General features: G+C 42.6%; 1 protein-coding gene across 1 annotated transcript in view; it reads left to right on the forward strand.

The window, feature by feature from the left end:
* Positions 1-19,850, forward strand: part of LOC147729873 (ras GTPase-activating protein 4-like) — a 625,955-nt gene that overhangs the window by 433,206 nt on the left and 172,899 nt on the right. The window contains exons 14-15 of the mRNA XM_086954787.1: positions 1,840-1,977; positions 7,480-7,624. Of these exons, the coding sequence (XP_086810913.1) occupies positions 1,840-1,977; positions 7,480-7,624 (283 nt within the window). The remainder of the gene's footprint in view (positions 1-1,839; positions 1,978-7,479; positions 7,625-19,850) is intronic.

Raw genomic sequence — 19,850 nt, forward strand, 5'->3', positions numbered from 1 at the left:
GGAATTCATTTGCCTAGTCCTTCTAGCAAAGAGTGCTTTGCATTTTGGTTCTTGTAGTTGGATTTTATGTTATTACATCAATGGGATAAAAGTCCCAAAGCAATTGCCAATAAGTGCAGCACTGGATGAGAATGTTACCCATGACGGACACATCCTTGCCAACAATGTGGCCTAGTCATTGTCAAATGTTATCCTTTCTGCCTCCATTGGGGTTTTGGGGTGTCTTGTTAGCGGTTCCAGTGGTGGGTTGTAGCACATCTTGTTATCTCTGCTGCTGCTTCTGATAACTGATATGGATCCCCTCTTATCTCTGGAAAGATGAAGTTCATTCTCATTCAATGATCTACCCGAAACTATACTACTAGAGCAACAAGGGAGCTACTGAGCAGGTTTGGCAGTGGTATTAACCCCTTGCCCGATAAAGACAAGGGACCTTTCCAAACAACAGTATAACAGATAGGTCACTTTTACTCCAACTCCAACTTACCGCTTTGCATCCATCAGGAGTGCTGCAGAGGTAGGACCAAGGCCTGTCACCTTGCATTAAAATACAGTGCTTAGATCACTGCAGACTTCTTCAAAAGTAGTTGAGACTCTCACTTGTGTCTGTTCTTATAGTAAGGTTTACATGGTGGTCATGTTAAAAAAAGGAAAATACGTTTGTGACAATACATAAATGACTTCAGGAAAGCCAAATCTTGATTACTAGATTGCATAAAAGGAAGAAATTTTGAAAAAGGTAACCCCTTACATGAACATGATGCTTTATTTCACTCACAGTAAATTGTCACTCAAGAGTCACACATAAGACATTGAAATTTCACACATGGGCACGCTAGAAATATACAAATGTCAGACATAAACACACAAATTGGCAACTGCATCAGCGGAGTGTTTAACAACAGAATGTAAATCAAAAGCTAAGAATACTAGTGTGTCTAGACCAGTCTGATAGCTTCCAGGAACCTGGCATAGTCCAAATTGTCACCTATGTAGGAGCTTGATGTCTAGTCGAGAATTTGACTGGACTGGCAGGGACAATGGCCAGCAGAAGACAAGCTGTAGTGCCCCCCTAAGAAAATTGTTGAGCCCTGGAATTTACTTTTGTACAAATTAAGTACAATAAAGCTAATCAAATGTCTTTACAAGTACATTTCAGTCAATCCTCCTCGCCATTCTGCCCTATGCTGCTGTGCCCTGGTGAATGAGAGATCAATGTAAAAGTGGAGGGATTTAAAACTGGACTAAATTGAAAATTATCAAAAGTTAATAATGCGCAGTACAGTCCTAGTCTTGACTTAATGTGTTTAGACCTCAGAAGTTGTGCATCACAAGATTGCTGGTCCCCTTGGTGACTGTTTGGGGCTCGCCTCCTTTCTTAGAATGTCACAAAGCAGCGATGACATCCCCCGCTGTCCTATTGTAGACCAATTGTCTCATATAAACAATATGTTTATTTCTTATTTTCTGTGACTGACGTTGTCTCTCCAAAGTACACACCATCTTTCCCTTATAGTGGCATCCCCTGTGTTATCTATCCTCTAGCAAACACATTTTGTTCTGTACTGTTTCATTCTTCCCTCTGGTTTTCTTTCTCATTTCCACCTTGCTGTCTTGCCCTCTTGTATGTTCACGTTCCTCATGTTCTCTCTGCTCTTCCCTTGTGTACCTAGCTCACCGTTTTCATCATTCTACGTCTCTCTCCCTCTCTTTTTTTCTACCTTCAGTTAAGCAAAGAAACCGAGCAGCAGCAATATAAGAATATATGTATATATGGCATTGTCTGAACCGGGTGCGAAAATCCCTGAAGGATTGATGTGCACATATCTTGTTTTGCAGAACGTGAAATTCATTGCAGTGACCAGCTTCCTCTGTCTTCGCTTCTTTTCTCCTGCCATCATGTCTCCAAAACTCTTCCACCTTCGGGAGAAGCATGCAGATGCGCGAACAAGCCGGACCTTGCTGCTATTAGCGAAGGTAGTCAACTGTGTCCTTCCACTTACCTGGGGAGGTAATGTACGTAACGGAGAAAGATACATTCTCTGTGGGCATAATAATTTGAACATTAGATTCTTCAGGGACCTTGTTCAACTAAAGGGTCAACTGCATTAATATCAGTGGGAAACAACCTTTACAACGCAGTCATTACATCGCACTACCTTTACATAGCAGTCATTACATCGCAACATCCTTTACATAGCATGTCATTATAACGCAGCCATTACATTGCATGTCACTACAACGCATGTCATTACAACACATGTCACTACAACGCAGGTATTACATCGCAGGTCATTACAATGCATACCATTACAACGCATAGTACCCTTACACTAGCCCACACTTACCCTACTGTTGCACTCACTGGAGTTAGAATAGTCGTTTTTACCCCCACTCTATCCAACACTTACCCTACTGTTGCACTCACTGGAGCTAGAATATGTTATGTTATGTTATGTTATCGATATTTGTTATGCGCACAGCTGCTCCAGCTAAGGAGCATCCTGGCGCAGTGACAAGGAAGGACACAACATAACAGGAACTAAAACAGAAGACCTTTAAAATGACAGGCTAAAACAGGAAGGTTTTAATAGCTTTTCGAAAAAGCGTAAGGTCCTCTAGCAAGCGGATTTCAACCGGAAGAGAGTTCCAAACGGTCGCAGCTTTAACGCTAAAAGAGCGTCCTCCCGCACGACAGAGCCTGAATATAGGGACCACAGCAAGGGCCTGGCCTTGAGAGCGAAGGGCGCGCGTGGGTACATACAAGGACAGAAAGCTGGACATGATTTGGGGGCCTATACCTTTCAAGATTTTAAAGGTCAAACAAAGGACCCTGAAATGGATACGCTTCCTCACTGGAAGCCAGTGCAAGGAGCGAAGGACACTTGACACAGAACAAAATCTGGGCAGGCCAACAATAGCTCTGGCCGCAGCATTTTGTACCCGTTGTAGACGGGTGAGTTCTGCCTGATTGGCCCCAACCAAGAGAGAGCTGGCGTAATCCAGGCGTGAGATGACAGTGGCCTGGATTACCAGCTGCCTGGTTGGGGCGTCAAAATATTTGAGGACAGGTCTTAAGCTTCTCAGCAGGCCAAAACAGCAAGCAGCTGTTTTCTTGGTGTGGCCAACGAAGGTAAGACCAGCATCCAGCCAGACTCCCAGATTTTTCAGTTCCGACACCGGAGTCGGAGTTGGTCCCAACTCTGGCGGCCACCATTGGTCACCCCATAATTCCACTCTCTTTCCGACAATCATAACTTCTGTCTTGGTGGCATTGAGCTGGAGACAGTTCCCCGTCAACCAGCTGGCCACCGCCTTCAGTCCACCCTGAAACCTGGGGGCATCTTGTTCCGCATCCCCGCTCAGAGTAACCGCCAGCTGTGTGTCGTCAGCATATGAGACCAAGGTCAGGCCCCACTGCCTGGTGACCTCAGCCAGCGGTCTCACGTACAGGTTAAATAACGTGGGGCGCAGCGAGGATCCCTGCGGAACCCCCATGGCCAGCGGCTGGAAGTTGGACTTGAAAGGAGGGATGGCCACACAGAAGGAGCGGTTGTCAAGAAAGGAGCGGAACCACTGCAGAGCCTGGCCCCCAACGCCAAACTCCTCGAGCCGGTGCAGAAGGATACTATGAGAGACCGTGTCAAAGGCGGCGCTGAGGTCTAATAGTATCAGCGCCGCCGTCTGACCAGCATCCAACACCGCTCGTAGATGCTCTACCATCACGAGGAGGGCGGTCTCCGTGCTGTGCCCAGCTCGGAAGCCGTTTTGTGTGGGATCAAGGGCATTGGTCCGGACAAGATGTTCTGAAAGGGCCAGATTAACATGAGCCTCCGTTATCTTCGCCGGCCAGGGTAGCAGTGAAATGGGGCGGTAGCTTTCGGGCTTCGAGGGGTCCAAGGTGGGCTTCTTGATAATTGGGGACACCACCGCCTGCTTCCACTTAGTTGGTACCACACCCGAATCCAGTGAGAGGTTGACTAGGGAACATACAACAGCACGTCCCATAAAGGCCTGATCTCTGAAAAGGGCAGGTCTTACTGGATCCGATGGAGAGCCAGATTTCACCTGCAGGGCAAGTTTGTCAAATCCCTCCGGAAGAAGTGGGGGAAATGAAAGCAGGGTAGGGTGGCATAATGCCCCATTAGAGACTCCCAGGTCAATCCCTGTACTGGGGAAGGCCCGGTAAATAGCCTGGACCTTTCCCAGAAAGTAAGAAGCAAGGGACTCACAGTGGGAGGTGGATCCCACAGCCACAGAGGAAGTCCGCTTCGCCAGAAGATCTTTCACCGCCTTGAAGATGGTCTTAGACGGGTTTGAGCTGTTGCGAATTTCAGCAGCATAAAATGCCGCACGGGCTCGACAGATTGCCCGGTGGTAGACTTTGACGAAAGCAACATATGCACCTTTTAAATCAGCCTCATAAGTCTTCCGCCATGCTCTTTCGGCCCGCCTACAAGTTCCCTTCAAGGCCCGTAGGGCGCTGTCATACCAGGGGCTCGATTCTCTGGTACTGATTTTACTCGATACAATAGGGATCAGAGAGTCCAGGGCCCTGGCAATCCAAGAGCAGAAATGGTCATAGCCCTCTTCCACGTCGTTCAGTGGGCCCAATGGATCTGCCACTAGGAGGCGGTGAAAGTCTTCTAGCCTAAGTTTGTTCCAAAGCCTCCTAGATACCCGCCTGACCGAAGGGGTGGAAAGGGTCACGGGTAAAGGACATTGGATGGCCACCAGAGAATGGTCTGCCACGCTAACGAGGAAGTGGATATAACTTTAGTCTCATCCAGATTGGTAAAGAAGGGGTCCAGAATATGTCCCCCTACAATAGTAATTATTAGCCCTATACTATCCAACACTTACCTTAAATGTGATGAAATGGTATGCATTGTAATGGTATGCGTTGTAAAGGTATAATGTGATGTAATGGAATGCTTTGTAAAGGTAGTTTCTGAAAATGTGATGTATTGGCATGCCATATAAAAGAATGCGCTGTAAAGGATGTTACGATGTAAAAACTGCGTTGTAAAGGCATGCATTGTAAATGAATGTGGTGTAACGTCATACATTCAATAACAGTACATCTAATTTCTACTAATTTATACCTTCAACGTTTTCATTCTTACGGTATCAGTGAACTTGGGGCTGTTTTATGATAGTTACATGTATGACTGTCTGGTACATACAATCTGGAAGATATGTTGGTACAAGATGAGTTTTGCAGTGTCGTTTTCTGGGGAAGAAACCACATAAACAATCAATCACTACTGACAACACACTTTTGGAGCATCCCCTCCTCCTCCTACTGCTTTGGCAGTACCCACTAATTAGATCGCTAAGGAGCAGGTTGAGGCAAACTTACATCCACCCTTTCCAGTATGCAGTCATGCACCTAAATATGACAGAAGTAGCTTTGTTGAGCGCACAATAAGTACATTGATTCAATTTCTTATTTCTTAGGGAGAGAAAGAACAGACAGTAACAAAACTCGGAGAAAGAACTAAATTGTGGAGAGCAGGCAAGCCAAACCACACATATTGATTTTAAAACGTGTATGGAACAGTGGTAGGTTTAGCTGTATAAACAAGTGTGCAGAGAATTCCACTAGATGGGAACGCTAATCGAAAACTAGTGGGACATTGTGTTGTCAAATCCAGATGACCACTTTGAAAACTTCAGAAAGCAAGGCTAAGTTCTAGGATGCTGGGTTACGATGAAGGTTTCAGTTTTGTATCGGAGAGAGGAGATTGTGATTACATTCTCGATTGTAATACTAATGCCCTACTTACTGAAATTTCTAAGTGAATTTCTGTGTTTGTAACAACATTCATTATTTTGTCGTATGAATAGTTAGTCACCAGTTCCCTTATAATTAAGTCATTTATTTATTAACGATTTCTTTTTAGGTTTTACAACGATATACTTTTAGTTTCTACTCAAGGTGTCCACAGTTTGCCTGGTGTGAACCATTTCTGTATGCTGTACCCAGTGCACCTGTTACCTGAGCCCAGACAGAATAGCATTTGCCCTCAATCCGCTCCCAACACCGCAGCCCACATGGCCTCTGAAGGTAGTGGGAGCTGTACATGGCCTTTGGTCACGGTCTGCAAACAGTACTGCAATCCCTAAGACGTGCGGGGTGCTAGATACAGGGCTTAACCATTGGATGTTCCCCACCGGCTTTCTTGCACCCATTTATTGTCCGAGGATACTATTTTGGCAATATTTTGGTGTTCTCCATTAACGGTAATTTTCTAGAGAAAAAATGATGAAAATGCAAGTTTTGCAGACACCTCAATGACTTCCTCCCCCTTGCATAACTGTTATGCAACTTTTCAATCTAAAACCTGCTAAAATATTGTTTCTACATCTGATTTGATCAATCTTTTGAATTTGGGTTGTCAGATAGTCTGCAAACCCATATTCACTGACATTCAATGGATTATAGCTCTATCACTTTACAATATTCATATCAATAAGTAAGTAACACCACTTCAAAGCTCAATGTAATTAAATAACATATAGTTAGACCGCTAAATAAAACAGCATTAGTACTCCTCTATTCCATAGTGATAACGTTAATGTAAAAATGTATCTCATTTGTGATTGTGTATGCTTCATCTAGAATGAGGTTAAGATTACCTTTGCTGTATGGGTTGCACTTTGTTTGGGAATTATGGATTATGATCCAGACCATAACGGTTGAATTTCAGGGTTTTTTCAGTTTTAATTCGCAGTCATTATTGCACTTTAATTTTGCTTTTCTGAAGTGAATATATAAAAGGTGTTTCTAAAGATCAGTATGTACTTTATGCCACGTTTGGAATTCAATGCAAAATGCAGTATTTAGTGTCATTTCAGAGCAAACCAGTGCAATTAATTTAATCTGGCTGAAGGTTATGCATTTTCCATGTGCCAGTTGGATTTAATTTAATTTAAAACTGTGGCCTATTGAGCAAAGGATCTGTGGTGAACAGTTAAGCAACCAATTTCCCTTTTTGCAGAGGATCCTTTACCTGGTTGTTTCAGTGCAGGGACTTTAGACCAGGTGTGCTTAGTTAGTAAGTTGCACTATGATTTTATTGTGCATGAATGAATATCAGTATTTCTAGAACGCATGGCTGCTCCAAGGAGTGTCCCAGCGCTAAAACAGAAAGAAAGACTCAGAGGATGAAAGAATTGGAGAATGAAAAGCCTTGTCTTGAGTTGTTTTCTGTGAGGCCTCTCACTTTAATTTGACGTAGTCCAATGGGAAGTCTATTCCAGGTTTGACGGCTCAGGAGAGAGAAGGATTTTACTCCTTTTTTTGTTAGCCTAACTCTAGGCATAACCAGTGCTATTCAATTACAGACTTGTGTAATGGCACTGAACAATGGAACACACACATTGCAGTACTGGGAAGCACAGCAGCACTTGAATGGAAGGCTCTCACATAGGGTTTAACTGTGTAACTTAAAGTGCGGTTTTACTCTTCTCTAGGCAATACAGAATGTTGGAAACATGGATAACCAGTCCAGCCGGGCTAAGGAAGCCTGGATGGCCCCCTTGCAGCCCACAATACAGCAGGGTGTCTCCCAGATGAAGGAATTCATCATGAAGCTCATTGACATTGAGGAAAAGGAAGGTAACTGTTGTTGTCACTCTGCTGGAGCCACAACCTGTCTAAATCATCGACCATTCATGATTATTAAGATCCATTGGTGAGGAGTGATTAGTATTTGTGTGGTGTTGTTTCCCACTGAACTTAGGGACCTACTGCCTCCCAGTTTTAACAAAGAGATCCTTTTGTAGAAGTATGTGTGCAGTATTTGTCTCCACAGGAAGTGACATAATAGCATTTACACACATTTAGCTCTACAAGGAGTGACATTACTGATTTCTCAATAAAACAATCTTTACAACAAGAAGCCAGACAAGCAGACCTCATTCCCCAGCATACAACCCTACAGGTAGGATACATCTCTACAGCAAGTGGTATCACTTTTTACCTCCTCCTGCTTCAGTGAACCCCTCAATGAATCCCACTACCCGGGCTTCCCGCGCTAAGGCCGATACAGACAAGTGTGCTACCTATTTGTGCCTGTTAGAGCAAGGAAGAGCCTTGTGCCAGAAACCTTGCTCCACTCAACAGTGGGCACTTATAAGGTACAACCTCATCATGCGCCTCATCCAGCACTGCACTCTACTCCCCCGCAATCACACTGGAGGATTTCCAGCCGCACATCTAGAGGTGATCTGCCATCTGGAACTCTCAATTACCCACACTCAAAGTAAGACAGAGGCACAAAGAGAAAGACAGACTAGGCATTCACCAACTACTTTCCTTGCTGTAAATGAGGCCGTAAGTTTAACATATGACCGAAGAATATGTGTAGGTGAAGGCATAACAGATAAAAAAGGATGTCAGTGATAATGTTAAAGAAAAGGTAGCAGAATATTTGGATAGATTATTACAAAAGTCACCCCAGTAAGTTAGTGCCAATGGTTTGGACAAATACAGAAAAGCCATCACAAAGAAACGAGGGTGGGCAATCATAAGAAAGGACTTTTATAAATACAATGGAAGGGGTGTGGAATTTAATAAAATATCTACTTGTTCAAGGGGCAGGTTGCTTCGTAAATCTACTGGTCCTGTAACAAAATCCACTTGCCCCTTTGGTGCTATGTAGTGAGGCGACAAATTATGTCAGTAATCGCAATATAAGAGCTCTGATATAGCTCTGAGTATGCCAGGGCGCCTTCTATAGTAGTGTTTGAATACTTGCAAACCCCTTGTGTTGCCACGTTTCCGCAGATCTACATACTGGGGCTGAAGGTAGTGGTAAGCAATAGTTCCAGGTTTAGAATGCCCTTTTGAGTCTGTGCTAACATACTAACTTGCATGTTTTAAGGGTATTCGAAAACTCTTCTCTAATCTTATCCCATACTGAGAAATATTGGAAATGTTGGAAATTTGCTCCTGACAATGGCAGACATAAACCTTCTTCGAGATTTGGGGAAAAAAAGTGGTTGGAGGGAAGGTGAACTTGCAAACACTCAGATTTTCGCATGAGCAAATCTGCAAAGGCATATTTGCTCATTCTGAAATGCAGTTCACAAATACTTTCTAGGAGTACTATTTCTTGTTGTATTTCTGTAAATTCTTGGAAATTCACGAAAGCCATATAGTTGCACTTAATGCAAGGACATATACCATGGGTGCACTTTGAGACTTTCTTTAATAATTGGGCCCCTAATTTGGAATGGCGTTGACCATGACCTTTTGCCTTTATTAAAATTCTGTCTCTCTCTCTGGATCAGCTGGCTTCACTGTGAGTGGCAGCATTCTGCACTTTCACAAGAAGCATATAGGCACACAAAGTAGTTTTGTTCAGTGCCAGTAACTACTGTGGCAGTGTATGCTTTTTGAGACCAAAAAACAATGTTTGCTCTTGCCTTTGTTTGACATAAGGGTGAAGGCCCGGCAGCTCCCACACTAATAAGATTTTACAAAAACCATGCCAAAACAAGTCACAGATTGCCAAAATTAAAAAGCTGACCACCAATTTCACACCTACTGGCTTTGCCAATGCTTGTTTATTTTTGTTTCCTATATTATTATTGAAACTGGATACACTGATTTTCCATCATGAATATTTTTCAGAAATACTAGCATGCATCAACACGTTACTAAATGATGCTGCAAAGAAATGGTACCTGAAATGCTTCTTTCCCTGATTACATTTTTTTTATCAACGTTGTATTTTTATAACAAAGAATCATCAATCTTGCTTTCAAGCTACTGCAAATATTTGCATCAAGTCAGAGAGCATTCTGGGAGCATTATACATAGCCTCATATTGCTAACCTTTGAACACGTGTATACACATTGTTATACTGGAACAACTGCCAGTAGTGCAGTCAGACCTTACAACATTTGCTTAGAGCACTCACCCTAATAATAAAAGCTTTCAAATTAGTAAACCATAAATACAAGTTTGAAAAGCATTACCATATGGAAGAAAATATTACCTTAACGGCATACAGTGCCCTTTCCTTATCCATAATGGGGTACTGCAAACTGGCAACTAAAGGGTTTGTGCTGCAGGAGGTTGGGTCTACTTGTCCCAAGAACAAAATACACTGAAAACCTGTTGCTCGTGACTCCAAACAATGTCCTTGGCTTTGGGCTATAGGAATTCCACATCCCTGCAATGGATTGGAAATCAAAAGAGGAAATTGTTGGAAAGAGAATGGATGTTATGTACTAACCAGCATCGGACCTTGTTTTAAGCATTTCCTTGGAAATCGGGGGTTTCAAAGTTTTCAGTGGCATGAACTTGGGTTTCTGCAAAATTTGAATTTGTTAGAACGTCTGACAAAGATGACAAACATTTCAAATTCACAGAGTTGTAAAGTCACTATAACAAAACGTTGCCTTCCCAACGAAGAGTGCGGAAGTCCAAACATGCCTCTGGGAGGATTGATACCTCTAATGATTTTGCAGATTGTCAAGCCATGTCCCTATAGAAGACCAGGATGTATTGCATGCAAGTAAATGCTACTCTCAGTAAATATTGGGGCAATGTGACTAAACATTAATCCTTGAATCCAAAGCTGTGAAATAAACAAACTAGGAACAGATGTATGTATAAAATACAGTGAATATGTGATTTGAAAAGACAAACAATGAGACACTATTGAGAACAGGCAGTTAAAAAAAATTCTCTAGGAAGATCTTTCCTCAAAACAATTCTAACTCGCAGTTCATGTGTCTCATATCTACAAGGAAGAATTGCTATCAGTTGATAAAGAAGCTGGTAGAGATGTAAGCTGTTGTAAACCATTGGCGGATTTTAATATCAAGTAACCCATGTTTCACACCAACCATTAGGAAAGTGAGTAGTGAGAGAAAGTTCTTTCAAACAGGTTGGGGGGGGGGTCTCGAGTATGGACCAAATATAAGAAACAAGTGTGTCTATTTTCTGGGAGATCTCCCTCAGGTCTGTGGGACAGCAGTCCTTCTATTTAGACAGTGCATACTTTCAAGACAATCAGCAACAATTTGTACCTGCCTGGACTACTGTCTAACTACTCACCAATATTATAGGCCTGAGATCAAACTATCCTTTGCTGTTGTTGTCTGTTTTCTGGTGCCACTCTTCATATATCGTATGCCATCTAACAAGCATGTTGCTGTCTTCTTTTTAAATGAACACCACACGAATAAGGGCCTATTTAATTCAAGTTCTTACAGACACCAGATCCATTAAATTCACTGGTTAAAAAGACATAGAGTTTGGGTTAAGAACACCAAGCTCCCTGAAACAAATTAAATTAATATACCTTAACATAGAGTCTCAAGAGCTGTAGTAGAAAGAATACACCCTTGGAACTAGTTGATTAAAATTCTCAGCGGGGTTAAGTCAGGACCGTCATAGGGAGATAAACATAGAGGCAATTTAACCTACTCATATAATATATGTATACACCATTACCATTGGCATACTGTTGTAGGGTGTGTGAACTAATTAATTGTGAGTTCACTGAGATTTCAGATGGTTGTTCTTGACGTTATTTATAATTGGGCATATTACACCATTATCATGTGATCCATGTTGATGCCTCCATATTATTGTTTTGAATCTGCTTTTCTCATCTAATGAAGAATTGGTTAAACAAATGAAGGGTTTACTGCTGGGGCAAAATAAGTCCCTTCACACTTCACAAAAAATGCATGTTTTTGCTATTTTGAGGAGTGTTTTTCTGTGTAGTAGCTATCCCACACAATACCTTTTCTGTGCAGTACCTGTGCTGAGGAGCAGCTGGTCTGTATAGTGGTTTTTTGTGTGGCCTGTAATTCAGAGTCTGTTGTATAACTATTTTGAGTGATTGGCGTGTTTTATCCAGTAAAGAGTTTTCCTCTGATTCATTCACTGTGACAGTATTCCTACCACGCCCCACGGGTTTGTTGCATGAACCCTCCAAAATGGAGAGAAAGGATCCATTAATGTAAACTAAAGCAACAATGTCGCTAACCAAAGTTATAGAAATTAGAGAAAATGGGCCAGATTGTAAAAAAGCATAAGCCATGAATCCTATCCGCAAAGACAACTGTATCCCGAAGATGATTTTGAGCTTTGTGTTAATTCAGTGACCCCATAGGTGCTAGTGACCATGATGAGTTGAGCTGTAATAATAAAATTACAGTTAGTTCCTAAAAAAAAAAAGTGGATGGAGGTTGCAATTACAAATCATTCACACTGTCCGCCGAGAGGGCCTCAAAAAAAGTACAGGATGAATCATCTGCAAATAAAATGCTTAATACTATACCAAAGAAAATGATTGCTATAAAATCAGTACAAACCACATATGTTGCCAATTTGAATACCTTGAGTGATAAAGTGGATGAACTGTAAGATAAGACTGGGACACTATCCGAAGTATATAGGTGAGTCATGGAACAAATGACTAGGCTTTAAGTTACCACTAATTTGGAAACTGCCTATCAAGAAAGTAAACTAAAAACTCTGGAATGAGAAGGTGAGGAGTTAAAAATAGATCCAGATGTTGAAATATTCATATTGTTGGAGTTCAAGAGGGATCTGAACGCACAGAGACAGGCCCACACACTGAAAGCTCCATTAATTGCTGTCCTCATTCTTAAATTGCTTTTATTTGCACATTATCTACGCTGCTGCATTTTAAAACTTCTTTTAAATGTTTCAATATTGCGCACTTTGCACTTACTCTGTTCTCTACAAGAAGTCTACCGCAGGGTGCTCGCGGGACTTCCGACACTGGGGCAGACATTTTGGTGGTAGGAAGGTCAGCGGGCTAGGTCTCATGCCCCTGACATTACTTGTTCTTAATTGCTGTCCTAGTACTTAAATTGCTGTTATTTGCACATTGGCTATGTCTCATGCCCCTGGCATTATTTAAACAGACGCTGGCTCGAGCGCACGCTGTGAAGTCCTCCTGAGGCTTGAGCCGGGGGAGACCTGCACTGTACTCGTTCTTAATTGCTGTCCTTGTTCTTAAATTGCTGTTATTTGCACATTATCTATGCTGCTGCATTTTAAAACCGCTTTTAAATGTTTTAATAATGCACACTTTAAACTTATTCTGTTCTCAGCAAGAAGTCTACCGCAGGGTGCTCGCGGGATTTCTGACACTGGGGCAGACATTTTGGTGGCAGGAAGGTCAGCTGGCTAGGTCTCATGCCCCTGACATTACTTAAACAGACACTGGTGTGAGCGCGCACTGTGAAGTCCTCCTGAGGCTTGAGCCGGTAGAGATCTACACTGTACTCATTCTTAATTGCTGTCCTCATTCTTAAATTGCTGTTATTTGCACATTATCTACACTGCTGCATTTTGAAACCGCTTTTAAATGTTTTAATATTGTGCACCTTGCACTTACTCTGTTCTCAGTAAGAAGTGTACCGCAAGGTGTTAGCGAGAATTCCGACACTGGGGTAGACATTTTGGTGGTAGGAAGGTCAGCGGGCTAGGTCTCATGCCCCTGACATTACTTAAACAGACGCTGGTGCGAGCATGCCACCAGCACGCCAAAGGCAAGCCCGTCCACGCTCTTTCCGCGCTCAGCACCAGCTCCCCTGCAATAATTCCCTCAGGTATGGTCAAAATTACACTGTATTCTAGTAATGAATTGAAAAAGCTTAATTCTATCACTTCAACCTATAATTGTTGTGACATTCATCTTGACGTTTTGCCACCTCAGGTTCTAACGACCTGTTCAAGGTGCAAAACTAGGCTACCAGTGCTTCTGTTTCAGCCAATATCAGACTTAAGCTAATATCAATTGAAACGGGTGCTTCCCTTCATGTTCGGAAATGTGCAATTATAGCTTAGAAATTGCCTCTCTCATTGAAGATGAAAAATTACATGTTGCATTTATCACGAGACATGGACGGATCAGGCGTTCGGACCAGATTTAGAGAAGGCCACACCCCCAGACTACCTCTGTTACACAATCTAGTGGCAAAAGTGACTCCAGTGAGTTGGCAGTTACATAAACAATACTAATACAGATCCAATTGTATATGTAGCCAAAATTGTTTTATTCTTAAGTCTTCTTCAGTGTTGACCCATAGAGACAGAAACAAGAACAGTCAACACGTGTTTCGTCTTGAGACGACTTTTTCAAGGTAAGTTGATGAAGAGAAAGTATCCTGAAGTCCAGTCAAAACAATACGATGAAATGTGTCCGTAAAATATCAGAGGCCCTTTCAGACGTGAGACACAGGAGTGCCCAGCAGTTTAAAGAAAGGTGTCCGTGGCCAGAGCAATATTGATAAATTAATCCATTAAGTAAACGGAACCCCATGTGAGTCTAAATGTAGATACGCAGTGTAATATATTGGAAAGTTCAAAATCACAAGCTGGAATGGGTAACGCCAAAGCAGGACGCCTCACTTGATAATGAGGAGCTTCTGACTGATCCCAAAATGGGAAAGCCCGTCTGAAAAAAGAGCTGCTTGCTTTCAAATTCAAATTTTAACATTTTGTTTGTATGTGGGTATCTTACATACATAATAACATTGTCGGTGGCACAGTGTTTGACATAAGGCACGCTGAAGAATATCCTCTTTACTTCCTTAACTTTGGGGCAAAACTTACACAGAGGTGCTAGCTGTAGTGTACCACTGCCATCAAGTGTTCTTAGAAATACCTATGTTACATGTTAAACGGACCATAGAGGAAAGGGAGTGGTTTAACAGTCATTTACCATAAATCTATTAATGCGTCCTTTAATCCTTTAGCCATTGAGGAATGTGAAGCGTTTGAGTTTTGTTTTAATCTTTCACACCACTGCATTTTTAGAGGTGCTCTCATTTATAGGCCTCCGGGCCCAAGAGGACAATTTTTAATACAAGCATGCAATATACTGTAGAGAGGGATTAGCACAAACTACTACACCATTCTATGTGATTTTAATTGTCATCTTGAACCACCCTCGGACCCAGATACCATCAGTTTGCTCGATCTAATGAAGGGTGGAAATCCATCAGGTCGGCCACACGTTAGACTGTATCTTTTCAAACAATTTGCATCCATCTTTCATGAGCATCCTTCCGTTAGTTTGGTCAGACCATCCAGCAGTTTCGTTTGAGCTCACTCTGCTGGACAGTAGGTTCCAAAATTATCTATAAAATATTCAGAGAAAAGGGCATGGAACAAGATAGAAGCAGAGGAATTACACCAATTGTTAACCTCTACTACGACCCCAACACCTAGTAATCTGAATGAGGCAACCAGATCATATAGTGAATGGTTAGAAACTGCAGAAAATAAGCAGGCACCTATAGAACGCCATAGCCATACCAGGCAGCAGCCTTCCTCCCCTTGGTATTCAAAGGAGCTAAGGGACCAAACGTTGGCCTGCACACTCCTGGAAAGAAACTGGAGGAAGGGATACAAGGAAAAAGAAAAAAGAATATAAAGTTCTCCTGGCACACTATAAACAGGTGTTTAAACGCACTAAACAAGACTATTTTACTAATAGAATCAAATCGGCCAAAAACTCACCTAAAGAGCTTTTTAAAATAGCAAACTCCTTAGCCCACCCACTCGCAGTGCCTATTCCAGCTAGTCAAGAGTTGTGTAATGAAATTGCCAAATTCTTTTTCGATAAAGTTAATAATATTTTTCGAACATTTTCGGACTCTCCATCCAAAATAAGCACCAATTTTGCAACAGATCAGAAGAAATCAAATCTCGAGCCCCATGATTAGACAGTTTTGCCATCCTAATAGAATCATACACCTACCATCTTTTAGAGAAAGTGAAATCAGATTCCCCCTATGATCCATGTCCGAGTTCGGTAGTAAAACTAGCGGCAGAACCAGTTTCACGGAAACTGACTTCCATTATCAATACAATGTATTTAGAAGGATACTTTCCCAAAGATTAGAAAATGCATCAATTTTGCCCCTCCTGAAGAAACCCAGCCCGGACGCTAATGATCCAAACAGTTTTAGACCAATATCCAGATTACCACTCATCAAGAAATATGAATGCTCAAATTAATAAATGTCTGCAGGACTCCCAGTCCCTTAACCCAACTCAGGATGGGTTTAGAGAGGGCCATAGTATGGAAACGGTGCTCCTTAAGTGCACAGAAGAGATCAGGACCATTCTGGACCAAGGGGGGAAGGCCGTACTGATCATGTTAGACTTATCTTCAGCATTTGATACGGTCCTTAATGCTTTGCTGATGCACCGATTGGAGGAGATAGGAGTCAAGGGCATTGCCTGGAATGTTCTTAAATCTTTTCTCTCTGATAGAATGCAAATGGTAGCCCTGGATGAATTTGAAGCTGAATCTTTCTCTCTACCCTGTGGTGTGCCGCCAGGGTCGTCACTGAGCCCAACACTTTTCAATGTGTATGCGTCGTCGCTGGCCCCCCTAAATGAATCCTTTGGGTTCACTTTGACTTCCAACACTCATGACACCCAAATTATGGTGTCTTTAGTACCAGAAGAGATTCATGAAACTGTGTCAAGGTTGCAGGACTGCATGAAAGCTGCAGGGGTGTGGATGGCCCAAAATTGCCTGAAACTCAACTCTGGCAAAACGGAGGTTGTGTTGTTTGGCAACAACTCAATTTTTGGACTCCTGAATGTTGGACAGAGGCTTTGGGTCCTCTACCCACTCCTAGCAGGAAGGTGAAGAATCTTGGAGTAGGGATAGACGATATTTTAAGTTGTAGGGACAAGGTTAATACAGTGGCTTCATCAACATCGTATATCCTTAAATCTTGAAAAACAAAATGCCACTTCTTCCGAAAGATCAACAAAAAGTGAGCAACCCAAAATACCCTTGAGGGCTTGGGTGATTCCGAAAGACGCACAATAAACAGTTCTTATAGCACTAATATTGTCCAGATTAGATTATTGCAACAGCCTTTAAGCCTTTATCTTATGATTCATAAAGGATTGATGAATAAACTACAGATTCTGCAGAACGCAGCAGCCAGACTCCTGACTGACACACCAAAGTATAAGTCAATCTCAGCCAAACTAAAAAACCTCAATTGGCTGCCAATCAGGGAACAGGCCCAATTTAAGTCTCTTTGTCTGGTTTTTAAAGACCTCCAGGGAACTAGACCCGAACTCTTAAAACACTCACTCCACTGGTATATACCAAAAAGATCACTGCGGTCATTGGACGCAAATCTCGTGAATGTTTCTTGGGTAAAAAAAAGCCAATTGGGGCGGCAGACGCTTTATAACTAATATGGCCAAATCATGGAATGATCTTCCACCATCTTTGAGAAATTTGACCAATCTGTTGGCCTTCAGGAAAGCACTGAAAACATAATTGTTATCTAACTAATCTGGTTCAATTCCCCACACGCTTATAGTCTGCAGTAGGCCTACACCCAGCGCCGGGACACCTTCGGGTAGCAGTTAGCGCTCTACAAGTACCAATAACATTAACATCATACTGTGGAATTCTGGACGCCCGCACAAATGGGTGTTTCATTATTTACTTAAGCAGATTCTGACTATCAAAAGGAGAACATGGATATTACCAGAGGAAAAAACTATAGTACCAGATTTTCTCACAATAGTCTGGGTCCATTGTGGGCCTCCTTATGCCATCAAAGTCAGGGAAATGCTACAGACTTTAACTGTGTTTTTTCAGGTTTATTCAATCAAAGAGAAGGTACTGGCCATTGCCTGAGAGGTATACTGTCAGGGCGTCGATTCCTCAGAGCTTGTTCGATGACAGAAGGGACCACCTTCAGGCAGCTCCAACTCGAGAATGTCGTGTATTAGAGTATTAGAATAGCCAGGTGGGGTAAAGGAAGGTGGGAGGGAGTAACGCGGAAGGAGATCTGAAAGAGATATTCAAAATATGTTAAACTCAATGACTACCCTTCTAGATTTTCTAGTTTAATTCACATGTAGAATAATATTCACCTGTCAATCCCTACTGTTAATTCGACAGCTGGTAAATGTGGATTACTACAAAACAGAAAGGCAAAATAATTAAGCCTTGCCCAATAGTCAAGTGTCACAGTGTAGTTGAAATAACCTTTAAAATAACCTTTAAACCCATCCGTGAGTTATGTAGCATTGCTGTTCTTTCACAGAATAATAAAAATGGTTTCTTATTTATGAACTGCTGGACCAACCATGCAACTTTTTACAGGTCTTCAATGAGTATTGTCTCTCTTTGCTTTTTGTCTTATCTCGTTATTTTCATTGAGTCTTAATGTTCCCTTAATGCAGAAGTTATTATTATTTTTTATATATCTCCTGATATGCTCCGATTATTCACAAGGATCAGAAAAACAAAAGAATCCTGTTTAAATCACAAGTGTAGTCTAAACCTTTTGAAGTGCTCGATGTAGGAGAGTAGGGTCTGCAATCCTATGGTCACCCCAGATTTTTGCTTTTTGCTTCACTGGTTTACGACTTTCCCTGGCTGTGGGCCTGCTAATCAGACCCACAGCCTAGCTGTTCTCTCTCTAAATTGACATCCATGTACTTTAGGTGCATTTACCAATTGGTATTGGGTCACTCTTGTAAGTCCTTGTACAGTGTACCATAGGTACCCAGGGCATAAGGGAACCCAAGGCCTACCAGGGGCTGCAGCATGTATTATGCCACCCCTGGCTGGCCATCCAAATCTGACACAACTGGCTGATCAATCAGCTGGGACAAGGTGGTGTAATCACCCTTTGCTTTAGATATAGTATACCTATATCTAAACCTAAAATGGACACATATACTCCTATAATTCACTCCTATGGCAGGCCTTAACAATCCCGGAGGCAGAGTGCTTGGAATTATGTGATATAGTGCTCTGGCATGAGCTGTCTGCAGCTTTCGGAACCAAGTCCTTTAGCTGTTTCCGTGATAACGCTATACCATATACTCTTAAGTGCATTATAACCTCGCGGTTATTGCTAACTTTGGCATAGCATTATCAAAACATGTCGAGTAAGGTGTCAAACGATTTGGAATACTACCCCCTCGCCAGTTCTGGCGACGGGGGTAGCATTCCACCCTTCTAGAGGGACACAACATGTATGTGACTGTGAACCCCGGTTAAAGTTAACTCGAGCCTCGGCATCACAAAATGAATGCTGCCACCACAGACACAAGTCTGACCTCCTGCTGCTGGGAATCCTTCCAGCGAGGGAGGCTTGGACAATGGGTTTCCTGCCTTGGGAGGTGCTAGCACCACCCCAGACAGGTTTTTGTGTATTAGGTAGGACAGGCCTGAAAGGAATGAGACATGCCTGGGGCACACAAGGTGCCCTGTGCATATACCAGTTCAAACCAATTGCTGGGGCACTCCAGCCCCAGCTCTGGCACGAAACCGGACAAAGGATAGGGGGTGTAACCACCCCCCCTTCCTGGTTCCACCCATAGGAGGGACCTAGTCATAGTACAGCCCCCTTTAGGAGAATAAAGGTAGGAGCTGGTCCCATTCCAAATTAGATTATCCTGATTTGAAACTCTACAAGAAGAAACTCTGTACTTCGACGTTGTGCTCCACAGAAGACTGAAGAAATCTCCCTTGTGGGCAAGGAGTGTCCACCCAGCACAAGCAGGCACCATCAAGCGTTCCAGGGGTTCACTTTGTCGTCTTCCCGAGTGGATCCAGACTTCAGAGCCCGATGAGACCCGGATTCCCAGACCTCTCCGACCTCAACTCACATCTGCAGCACAGCTGAGATCTGTGGGTGCGACGAGACACGTGGGACCGGCCATCTTGGAGAAACTGCACTTCGCTTCCAGCACAACTTCTGAGGTATCCTCGACGAAGTGCTTTGGGGACTGAGAAGCTCCAGCCCGAGCAGCTCCTGCACCGAAGACCAGCCCTCCAGC

This window comes from Lissotriton vulgaris, chromosome 2_1, assembly GCF_964263255.1.
Source record: "Lissotriton vulgaris chromosome 2_1, aLisVul1.2, whole genome shotgun sequence".
Classification (NCBI taxonomy): domain Eukaryota; kingdom Metazoa; phylum Chordata; class Amphibia; order Caudata; family Salamandridae; genus Lissotriton; species Lissotriton vulgaris.